Raw genomic sequence first — 12,307 nt, forward strand, 5'->3', positions numbered from 1 at the left:
TCTGGTGGAGAACAGATGAGACGGCCTTGAATGTCAGGTTCACAGCCATGTCGTGTGCCTAAAGGACAGGGACAGCATGGCCAGGCACGTGTTTGCTCCCTTTCCAAAGGGCATGCTCCTGAAAAGGCTGCATTGGAGTGATTGTGAAGGATCCACAGAAAAATGTGCTATAAGAAAATACTTGCCTTGTCAAAAAAGTCAACTAATATTTTTTTGAGCAAATATTATGAACTATTGGGAGAAAAAAACGAACACTTCAGTACATAAAAATATGACAGAAGCACCCAGTTTAAAGGGATCTTTACAGAAACTCAAAGTCTATCTCTGTGATGTGAATATTTACTAAGGAGAGCAAATGCTTGATCGCAGTTGGAGAGTTCTGGGTCCGTAATAAAACCATGCACTGCATGCAGGCTCATAAATTTATGTAAGATCATTTCCTATAAGCATTTTAATAAAGTGCTATATAAAATCAAACAAGAACAACTGTATAATGAGTTATGTCAGGAACTTTTAACTACAAATGCAAGACATCAAGAATGTATTCATTTTTTGGTTTATTAAAAGAAAACTACACTTCTGTGTTTCTTACAATACATTAACAGGCATAAAAATCAATCAACGTTTCCAAATAAGTTTCGCTCACAAAATCACATAGTATTATTTCACAGTACTTTATAGTAATTCTTTTTACAACAATTTAACATTTCTTTGTACAACAGGAAAAATAACACCTTCCATCAAGGCATTTCAGAGCTTTAGATGTTTAGAAATAAAGTCAAAATTCTTTCAAATGCAATCATTAGTTTGTATTAAACTAGAACACCAGAGGCCAAGTCTCAAGTTCCTAAAAAGAGTGTTTTAAAAAACAGATTTACATCCAAATTAAGTCTTAGAAACTTCAATGATAGATCTTATCATTTCTAAACACTAGAACTACCTGTGGATAAAAATCTGCATTCAGTTGTGCATTATTTTCTTCTAGATCTGAATTAAAATCTTAATTATTTACCCCAGTTAATCCTTGTGTTAATTTTGCTACTTTCGGGGGGAAAAACCCAGGATCATTGACAGCCAATCTCTCCTTCAAAGGAAAGAGCTCTGACCGCCTATATTAGTTTTCTGTGCTTATTGTCTCCAGGGAAGAAAACATACACCCACTAACTAGAACGTGACTATACACAATGCATGCAAACTCTGCCTCCCTGCCATCTCATTCTGTTTTGTCCCCTTAAAGAACTACCTAATGTAGTGGTTCCCAAAATGTTTTCCATGGCATATTAGTGAGAGGTTCATAGGGGTGCCAAGGGGAAAAGAGGATCACAACGGTTTGGAAATGCCAGGTTAAACAGGCTTGGGACTGGCATATCCTGAGCCCTCACCATGCTAGTGCACAATGGGAGTTTCTTTAAAAAAAAAAAAAAAAAAGAGGATCCACATTTATTTTATCACCAACACTTCTTCTATAAAACACCTATGAACATCTCACAGAGCACTGAGATCACATGGAGAACCATGGGAAATGCTTTGCCCCTTCAGGTGCCTGGAAGCTTCACAATCTGAGTTTACATTCATGGCAATCCCTGATGTATTTTCTCCACTCGTCCTCGTGACTTTGAGAGACTGAACAGGTCTCAGAAGAAAGACTCGCGAGTACTTTCTCTGTTACTAGTTCTCCATGTTGCACACAAATTCCTTCCCTTTGTTTTTTCTTGAAATTTAAGGAAGAAAAAAAATCCTTCCTCTTTCTGAAATCACTTAGGACATTCTCAGTTGGAAAGCGTGCAGATTCATATTGCTTATTATTGGATTTTGTTTGTTTTTTAATTTGACTCACAGTCTTCCCCTGGAGGGCATGCATTTCAGTGTTAGAGAAATGCAGGAGAGTAAACTGTAATAAATTATTTACAAGCACCTAGTTTGTTTAATCTTACATGGAAGCCATTCGCTTTTGGAAAACAGTGAAAATAAATCTTTAAGCAAAAACAGTGCTACCTGGAAGCCTTACTGTGATGATGTATGTTTTTTTCAGTAATGAGGCACTGAAGAATGAGTTGTGCTAAAATTAACTCAGGGTCAGCTTGTCTGGATGAGCATAACTTTGGTTGAGATTATTCTTCCTTAAAAAAGGTTTTCAAAGCACCAGTTAATTACAAAAAGCATGCATATTTATTCTCACAGTGAGTTAAGTTGCGAGAGAGCTAGCAAATCATACATCGCATTCCTCAAAGCATCTGATTATATTTCCAGAAAACAAACCAACTGAAAAGGAAAATAAAGCCAGAGGAGCCACTGTTCCCTGCTCAGGCCAGCACAGCAGTGGCTCTTAGCAGAAGTCTCAGGTAGGGCAGCAGACTCCACTCAAAGTCACTCCCAACCTTGACTTCCCAGGTAACTGAGAGAATCTGAGCAATCCTTGATCTATGATTTAGAGGGAGAATGAGAGAGACTAGTGCGATGACGGCCAGTCGAGAAAAGGAACGCCCGTGGGGATTAGTAAGTCTCCCTGGGTGTTCCTCCACAGGCACAGCTCCAGTCCACAGAAGTGCTCCTCTGTCCCCGTTAGTCAAACGGAGTGCTACAAGGTGGAGACCCCGCTCCACACCAGAGCCGCTACAACACTGACAATGGCTTAAGGGTACATGAGTTCCTATCAAGAACAAATATAACCTACACACGGAATTTGAGAAGACTGGAAAAAGATCACCACAGCACAGCATTATTGCTATGAGTTTCAAAGGAGATATTTCATACAACATGAAGTACCGATCAGTACCCTTTCCTCTCCTGACACACACAGAGGACGATACAATTAGTGTTTAAAGTCCAAGCTTATAAAAGTACAAACTAAATTCTCAGTACTTTCTAATTCAAAGACTATATGCAATATTCTTCAAGAAAAATTCCTAATTCCATAATACCGTGGAGAGAAAGAACAGTAAGATGCTAGAAAATATTTTCATATCACATGATCTTTATGAAATCACCATAATTACAATGCACAGTTATGCTCCCTGCTCATAAAAAGGCACCTACCCATTATGAACAGACAATTTTTCATGACAATTTGCCACTATGTGGCATCAGGGTGTAGGCATGTAACCCACATACATTTTTTAAAAACCATGGTTTTTCCTCATAGCTAAAAATCCATACATGCCTCAAACCGATGACTAGTCAACAGGGCTACGACATATATGGCACAGGTTGTACACCACACAACTTGAGTGGGCACCAGTCACCTGGACTGGATGCAGTGCACAATCTGTACAAGGTACATGAGCCCTGGGGCAGCAGCCTATCACCACAGCACTTTACCCTAACACAGTCTCTCAGGCCAAGCTAATCAGGTTAGGACAACTGCTATTTGGTTGGAGAATCTCCAAGAAAGAGCTGCACCTATGACAGGCGGGTGCCACCCGAGGGTGGGAAGGGGTACAGACATAAAACAGGACTCGTTCCTAAATCCTTGCTGGTCATTTAAAACTCAATGGCACTTTTTTTACATGAGCAAAAGTTCAAAGTCAGTGTTCTGGCCAAGTTCACCTTGAATTTTGCCAGCCAAATTTACCTCCTGATGGTAACAGTTTGATCACATTAGCTCTATTTCTGACATAAACTAATATTGTGTTTTCAGGTAGCTTTTAAAAAACTTTCTAAATCTGACTGCGAAGGACAGCACAGTGATACCTGGGTGTGATAAAGATCAGCCCATTATTTGTAAAGCACTTTGGGATGAAAGGTGTCCCCTTTAAGACTTAGCTATTATTGACAAAAACTGAAAAAAAAAAAAAAATCAACAGTGAATGGATGACTCAATTATGTTTAAAGGAAGTATTAACCGTTAATCAGAAAGTATACCGACAAATTATCCGACAGTATTAAGTATACAAGATTCAGTTCTAGAACGAATCTACATTTTTGTGCCCATCACAGTAGTTTAGTCCTATACTTAAAAGGTAAATCTTTTCATATAAACTCCAAAATAATTTTTTGAGATTTCATTTTGTCATCTATTGATGATGAATTGCAAGCGGAGGCTGCTGTGTCATCTCGGAGTAGGGATAAGCACAGACCCACGGAGGGGAAGGCACTTGTCTTCCAGCACGTCAGATTAGGACAGGTCAGGCCTGACCACACGCTGGCACCTTCAACTCTCAAGCCAGAGGCTGGAGCCTACCAGGGACTCGTCCCATGCCCTTAACTTGCCAGAGGTGCCAGGAGTTACCTACAGCACCACAAAACTCAGAATGTATTCTAGGAGTTTTTGCCGGTTGCGTTGAGGTAGAAACGTGCTGCTGAGTTCTAAAACAGACACTCTCTTTTGTTTGGTCTCTTTGAAAACCTAGAGAGAAAGTTTAAATTAAAGACAAACTAAAAAAAAAAAAGAGAGACATTCCTATTACCAACCCTGACCTCTGTTCTAGACCCCAAAATGCACAAAGGCATATAAAACTGTATCTTGGCTTTAAGTAAATGTACTACGGGTTTTCACAAGTATGGGGTGGAGAGGTTATGGATGTAGGTGCCGTGTTCTTTGGGGTAGAGTCCAATCAGTACACTATACTTTAAAACCTGTGTTAGGATAGTCACAAATAGTTCCTTACAAATGCCATTAGTACCTCCATGGAACTCATGTCCCATATGACACATGAAGGAAGGTAAGTACACTGGAGGGTATATCTGGCAATACTGGTAAAAACCCAGTAACTGAAAATCATATGGCATAACTAATATCCCTGTCAAAACTTGTAGTAGCATCTTGAAACACACTGCCACCAGTTATATATAAATGGTCTTGGGATAAAAATGAAAGCCAGGGAAATTCCAGAACATTAGAATAAATCTGTACTGATGGGCACTTTTAACATACCTGTCCCCCTCCCAATCCCCAGAAATGTGGTCATGACTAGTCCAGCACAACCTGCTTTTCTCAGGGCCCACCCCAGATGCAGGTGGCTCAAACAGACCAGAGCTGATCAGAAAGAGAAGTTAACACATGCCTTCATACCATAAGCGGTGGGTACTCACCCCAATATCCTTAAACATTTTCACAGCATTCTTCACAAGGCAGTAAGTGGCACTCTCCGCTGTAGAGAAAGGATAAGACCTTGTCAAAAGTTCAAGCCTGACAAACTCAAAAACCCCAACATCCACAGTATGAAAGTGTGGGAGGCCCTGGAGAGGGTGTGAGCAAGTCAGCAGACCGGGCTCGAGCTCTTCTGCTACTGGCAACCTGTGAGGTCTCAAAGGATTTGCTGTTTCTTTAAACCCATTCTGTCATCTTTTAAGGCAAAAAGAGCAAGAAAGAGGGAGGAAAAGAAACGAGAAAGAAAGGAAAAGAAGGAGAAATACCTATAACATCCATCTTGAAGGGTTTTTTGAGAGAAGTAAACAAGACAGTGGGGAGAAATTCTGTTAACCTGCACAGTGATGCACAGATGTTCCCATACCAGTGGAGTCAGAAAGAGCACAAATCTAGAGGTCAGAAAAAAAGAGTTCTGAATCCAGGTGTGCCCATGAACTAGCTGTGTGACCTACGATAGCTTCCTCATCTATAAAGTGAGTACTCGATCTCTAGATATCTATCTAGAGATAAATCTATAACTATATAGGTCTATAAGACTATGGGGAGAGGAAGGGAGAGAGAGATATAGTTCTAGAGAGAAATCACCTCTAGGTCCCTTCTGCCTCTAAATAAAGTATTGATTCCAAGCAGTTTCAGTCCTAAGCCATCACTGTATAAAACACTACTCCCACCTTAGTCACACTCCCATAAACATGGACTCTACTAAGCAGTGGCTGGATGGGGAGCACCGGAAACCCGTCACTGCGGGCGTGCAAACTGGCACATCACCCCAGGACCAGCCACAGTACCCCCAGAAGCTGTGACAGGCAACTCTATTCCTAGATGCAGCCTGGTGTAAATGAGGGCATATGTTTGCCCAGTGTTCAAACATGTTCGCAGTAGCACTAGTCACCGTAGCTCCAAGGTGCAGACAACCCAACTCTCCATCAATGATGGAAATACATGAAACAAGGTAAATGTTTCTGCCGGGTAGGACTATACAGCAACAACAATAACCAAACGACCACCTGTGCTATCATGTATGCTCTCACAATGTTAAGTGAGGGAAGCCACACAGGACAGTACCTGTATCATTCCGTTTATATAACATCCCCACACAGATAATAATAGCAATCTATGAAGTTAGAGATCAGGATAAGTTCGCATTTTTTTCCCTTTTGTCTACCAATAGCAGATTCCTGTGATCAAAAAAGGCCTAACTTTTGGGGATCCCTGGGTGGCTCAGTCGTTTAGCACCTGCCTTCAGCCCCGGGCCTGATCCTGGAGACCCGGGATCGAGTCCCACGTCAGGCTCCCTGCATGGAGCCTGCTCCTCCCTCTGCCTGTGTCTCTGCTTCTCTCTCTCTCTGTCTCTCATGAATAAATAAATAAAAATCTTTAAAAAATAAATAAATAAAAATAAAAAAGCCTAACTTTTAAAAGACACCAGAGTAGAGCCCTACATACCATAGACAGCAACACTTCTCTCTGTCCTGGTGATCAAGTACTTGTGCAACTTCTGCAGATACTCAGGCTCCGGGACAGGCCCGCTGAAGTTGTGGATGAAGATGGCGGCCGAGCTGTAGGCCTCGAGCAAAGGCCCGAGCAGCCGCTGGAGGAAGGTGATGAACTGCTGGTGCTCCTTGGACTGGCTCACCTGGGAGTGCGAGGGTGGGAGATGAAGTCATGGAGCAGGGGCAGAAGAAACAAGCCTGTGACACAGCAACCTCCTCAGAGGCAGAAGTGGAGCGGGTGGCCTCTTCTGGCCCTTTCACAGAAACAGCTGGCCGCTCTGGGAACACAGACCCTCTGCTCAAAAGGACTCTGGCTTTGAAATGGGCTCTTTTATTGGGAGTCACTGCTTTCTATAGTATTTGAGGTTTGCACTCCCTACACAGCTGCCTAGAAGAAACCAGCATACCTGAATGACAGAGTTACGACATATCGTCATCACTGAACACAGCTGGTCCTGAGGCCAGACCCTCCAGGGTTTCACTCCAGTGTGAAAGAGGGCACGTGGCAAGACCACCAAGGTCACCTCAATCCTCCCCAGCCCTCACGTCCTGCTACCCCACACGGCCTTTGGCCCATATCCCGGCACAGTGGGGAGTGACAGTAGTGCTGACGGGGTGCTGGGTGGCAGAGGGGGCTCTCACTGTACCCCCCAAAACAGGAACTGCAGAGGTAAGCCCCTCTGCGGTGTGGCAGCAAGATCACTGCCCCATCTTAATGATGATAATACCCAAAATGCAGAAACTCCTAAAACTCAGGTGGACTTTCCAGAAGTGACACCTCCTGAATCTCTGTGTGTCTGTGTGTGTGTAAATTAGGGGTGTTACTAAGTAATCCATTTAAGGTATTCAGAAAAAATGGGTCAAATCAGGGACAATCAATCTCATAAATCTGAAGTTTCCCGTGATGGGATTTGTTTTGATTGAAGGCAAAGAGCTCAACGTATGAAATTTGGGAAGGCTTGACAAGAGTGAGCATGACTCAGAGCCACGGGCTGCGTGGCAGCTGAGACCTACTCCCTTCACCACCTGGTCCAGCACTGCTGGCTCTGTGGAGGACCGAACACTGTCCCCCCTCTACGGGAGGAAGTGAAGGTTTGGGAAACAGCTTTGTTCCCTGTGCATTTTGATGAGAGGGTCGGGAAGGGTCTCACTCGTGTTCATCTTCTCAAATTTTGTTTCCTTTTCCATTATCTGCACCCAAACTGAGCAACTGGGGGTATTTGCTCACCGTGAACATTTGAGTGTCTTTACTAGGCAGCAAGGACCACAGCTGGTTTGTGGGTAAGTCAGCAGAGTCCCAGTTGCTAAGAACCTCATTGACTAGGGGCAACATAAACCTCAGCTCCTCACTATAACGTCCACCAGAATTCTTCACCGAAGTACCTTCAGGTAGCAATCTCGCTGCTCCTCACCAAAATCACTGTCTTCATCTTCTTCATCACTTCTCCAAGACAAAGGCTCAGGAAGCTTCTTGTCCCACTGCTGCTCAGCAAGACCGGGACTGATATCTTCCTGGTCATCTTGCTATGCCAAAGAGATAGCAAACAGCAAACAAACATGCGTGGGCACACAGACATCTGCGTGGTTGGATGTCATACCAACATCCTCTCGCCCTGCCCTCCCAACTCCCCTCTGTTAGCCCCCTACAGCATCAGCCCACGTCCTGCTCCAAACACAGTCACTCGGGAGACAGTGAGGAGGGAAAGAAGGAAAGAAAGAGGTAGCAGGGGAAGCTGCCAGGTAGAGCAAATAAAAATACCCTGACCTCCCCTAAACTGATATCTACTTTCCCAGGCCATACCTGCTATACTAAGTACAAAAATTAAAATCTCAAAAGAGAAAAATGCATGTGTGCAAGCTACAAGCACATGGATATGAGACACATCTCATCTTGGAATGAACACTTTCGGGTGTCACTAAGTCAAGATATGTTCTAGACACCAGTTACACAAAAGAAACCAAAATATTAAAAACAATCCCAAAAGATGTTCGCTCTCCCTATTCTTTCCTCTTTATGTGGACTTGACTATATATCAAGATGTAATTATTGGCTAAAATCATTGGTTGTAACACGGGTTAAAATAATTGGTAGAAAAGATAAGGAAGAGCCAGAAATTGAATAAAGGCAAATAAAGGAAAGCCATTCCTCTTACCTCTGCCACAACGAGAATGCCATACTGGATAAACCTTCCTACTGTTTCATGGCAAATTTGGTAAAATGTCTGACAAGGCTGAAAAGAAAAGGCATTTAAATAATGTCACTGACCTTCTTAAAAAATTTTTTAAAGATTTTATTGAGAGACACAGAGAACACCAGTGCAGGGGGTAGGAGAGCGAGCGAGAGGGGTGGGGGGGGGAGAAGCAGACTCCTCACTGAGCAGGGAGCCTGACACCAGGGCTCAATCCCAGGACCCCGGGATCATGACCTGAGCTGAAGGCAGATGCTTAACCCAACTGAGTCAACCAGGTGCCCCCCCATCACTGACCTTTTTTAAAGACAGAAAACACTGCACAAGGTAACTGCTAAATGCTTCCATATCAACCAACTCACTAAGTTGTTCTTAGGCAAGTCCTAAGATTCCTGAGGCCCACCCTCCATGGTCAAGGGCAATGTTCAAGAAGAGCCCTTGTTCTGTATCTGGTAGAGCACCCAGAGTGGCACCACCTGCACAGATGCCCTGAAACTGTCTCCTCCCACAGTGGGGCAACTCTCAGAAGGGTTGCTCATCAGGCCCCTACAGTCTATTTCTTTTCCTTCATAAGACAACTTCTCTGCAAATGCTACCTTACAGTAAACACTGTACGTAAAGGTAGTGGAAGAGGAAACATGCTATTCAAGTAACTCAAAAATGACCCAGGAAAAGGACAAGGTCAATCTTGGGAGCTTTATCCACCCCATCCCATCCAACCCTGTCCCTCAAAGTTCATGCAAAACAGATTCCACAACAGGGCGACAATATACCATATGCAAAGATCACTGTACTCACAATATACATACTCATAAATGTCCCAGAACACATTCAAATAAGTGAGAGAGAGAGTGCAAGACTTCAAATAGAATATGAATACTATTTGTTGATGATTCTGAGAAACAAGATTCTATTGCTTAATATGTATGCCTCATTATGGACGTTTAAAGGTAACTGAATACAAATGCTCAGCAGCCCTGCAGAGACTTAGTTTTCCCATTTGTAAAATGACAAGGGGTTGAACAGATGATTTTTAAGACTTTCTGGCTCTTATCTTCTGGGCGTGTTAATTATTTACAAGCCTCTAACCCAGTGCCTTATGTACAATAAGAGCTCAGTCAGTTGGGATCCATCTGATGGAGAATGTTGAGCAATCTGTCCTATCATGCCTCATAACTACATGAAGGGTTCACTGGAGCAGTGACCCCAATGGCAAACAAAGATAGTAAACAACATACTGGCCAGAGGGTCACTGACACCCAGGAGTAGAATGTAAAGCTTCAATAACAGACCAAACATTCTCTGCGAGAACAAAGGTGGCTTATGTTTGCATTAAAGTTCTCAAGGAAAAGAGAAGAGACAACACTAAAAAGTCTTCACTTACGAGGGATATGGTGCCTTCGTTAGAGAGAAGACAGCAGAGGCTGGCAGCCTTCCGCACCAGCTGTTCCTGGCTGACCAGGCTGGGGGATGTACCTGAAGGCCCTCCTGTGCCTCTCTTGTTCAGAACTGCATAAAGGCTGCAGGCTAAGGAAAGGAAAACATCAATGAAGCCGGCAGCCTTACAGCTCCAAGGAAAACTTCGACCGGCTCAGAAAACTTGAATTACCTTAATAGATCATGAACAAATCAGAAATAACAGTCTGCATTCACTGGAGAAAAATGTAAGTAAATCCCTGCAGGATTCACTCCTCACAATTCCATATGATCCCAATGCCATCCAACATCTTCCTCAGGGGCTTCAATCCCTCCTGCTCTCCTTCTCTGTTCCCTCTGGATCCCCTATACTCACTTCACTGCCATGTGGACTTCTCAGATTTTCAGCTCCTGATAGCAAAATACCTTCCCTCTCCTCCTTAGTAATAAGTGTAACACTATGCAAACAGTGATTCAGTAACAACTTATCCATAAATAAATGTAAAAATAAGTTAAAGTGAGATTTAGCAGACTACATAATTTGAAAACTAAAAGTACAGCAACACATCCCCTCCAACAAGGGGCTACCATCCAAATCAACAGACACCACCATGTGCTTTAGGCCCTTTCAGCTTCCACGAAGCTATTTCAGGGCAAGCCGTACCTATGATGGCCTCCATGATGAAGACATGGAGCACTCCGTTGCTGTAGAAGTTGAGTTCAAAGACTGATGGGACAGTTGTGCTGGGAGTAATAAAAAACTCATCATTCCTGCTAGTGTGGGTGATCGTGATGCAATTTCCCAGCAGCTGTATGGCATGCATGACTACATCTTCTGAGTTTCCTGAGAAGCCCAGGTCAAAATCACGAGCCAGGACTTCCTCCTTCATCACAAAGAAGTCTTCCACCAATGTGGAGAGATCAATTCCCTAAAGAAAAAGACAGAAATGGTCTCACAACAGTGGAAAACTGCTTCGCAAAAGGCCAAGAGGCCAGTCCAATGATTTTATTTCTTGCCTTGGCTTTCCTGCAGCCCACTGTTGGTCATATAGTGGCCAGAATATCAGGGCACAGGATATCAAAATACTGGTGAAAAAGCTGGTCCTCCAGAAAGTCAAGATACATCCAGAAAACGCTCTGATCACAACACATGATATGATCACAAAGGGGATAAGCAGCCATCTAAAAGTAAGAAGTGCTTATGTTTTAGCAATTATTCCCCTCATTTTATTTATTTATTTTTTAACAATTTTATTATTTGAGAGCACGAGAGAACACAAGCAGGGAGAGCAGATGAAGAGGGACAAACATATTTTCCACTGAGCAGGAAGCCCAATGCAGGGCATGATCCCCAGACCCCGGGATCATGACCTGAGCCAAAGGCTGACACGTAACTGACTGAGCCACCCAGTGCCCCACTTTCCCTCATTTTATTGTATTTTTTTTAAATAAAAGATTTTATTTATTTATTCATGAGAGACACAGAGAGAAAGAGGCAGAGACACAGGCAGAGTCCTTCCAGCATGAAGCCTGACAGGACTCAATCCCGGGTCTCCAAGATCACAACCTGGACTGAAGGCAGAGTTAAACCACTGAGCCACCCGGGCTGCCCTTATTGTATTTTTTTTAAAACATTTTATTTGTTTATTTAAGAGAGAGGGAGTGAGAGACAGCATGAGCAGGGGGGAGGAGAGGGAGATGGAGATGAAGACTCCTTGCTGTGCAGGGAGCCCATCATGGGGCTCAATCCTAGGACTCTGGGACCATGACCTGAGCCAAAAGCAGATGCTTAACCAACTAAGCCACTCAGGTGCCCTCATTTTAAATATTTATCTGGGGCAGCCCGGGTGGCTTAGCGGTTTAGCACTGCCTTTGGCCCAGGGCATGATCCTGGAGACCCAGGATCAAGTCCCACGTCAGGCTCCCTATATGAAGCCTGCTTCTCCCTCTGCCTGTATCTCTGCCATTCTCTCTGTTTCTCATGAATAAATAAATAAATTCTTTAAAAATAAATATTTATTTATCTATCTGACAACTACTTATTTGGTGCTTACAATATATATACACATACGTAGGCACTATGTTTGGTGTTGAGTGGAACAGATGTGGTCTTTTCCATC

The 12,307-nt window shown here is 43.2% G+C and overlaps 1 protein-coding gene across 4 annotated transcripts in view; it reads right to left on the reverse strand.

The window, feature by feature from the left end:
• Positions 1-540: 540 nt before the first annotated feature.
• The window catches only part of GPAM (glycerol-3-phosphate acyltransferase, mitochondrial), a 36,641-nt gene continuing 24,874 nt past the window's right edge, over positions 541-12,307 (reverse strand). For all 4 annotated transcript variants that reach the window (XM_038578790.1, XM_038578789.1, XM_038578791.1 and 1 more), the window contains 7 exons: positions 10,852-11,116; positions 10,156-10,298; positions 8,736-8,813; positions 7,966-8,106; positions 6,536-6,725; positions 5,032-5,090; positions 541-4,345 (listed from right to left, as the gene is read on the reverse strand). In XM_038578790.1, the coding sequence (XP_038434718.1) occupies positions 4,229-4,345; positions 5,032-5,090; positions 6,536-6,725; positions 7,966-8,106; positions 8,736-8,813; positions 10,156-10,298; positions 10,852-11,116 (993 nt within the window). In that variant the 3' untranslated portion in view covers positions 541-4,228. The remainder of the gene's footprint in view (positions 4,346-5,031; positions 5,091-6,535; positions 6,726-7,965; positions 8,107-8,735; positions 8,814-10,155; positions 10,299-10,851; positions 11,117-12,307) is intronic.

This window comes from Canis lupus, chromosome 28 (assembly GCF_011100685.1).
Source record: "Canis lupus familiaris isolate Mischka breed German Shepherd chromosome 28, alternate assembly UU_Cfam_GSD_1.0, whole genome shotgun sequence".
Taxonomy (NCBI): domain Eukaryota; kingdom Metazoa; phylum Chordata; class Mammalia; order Carnivora; family Canidae; genus Canis; species Canis lupus.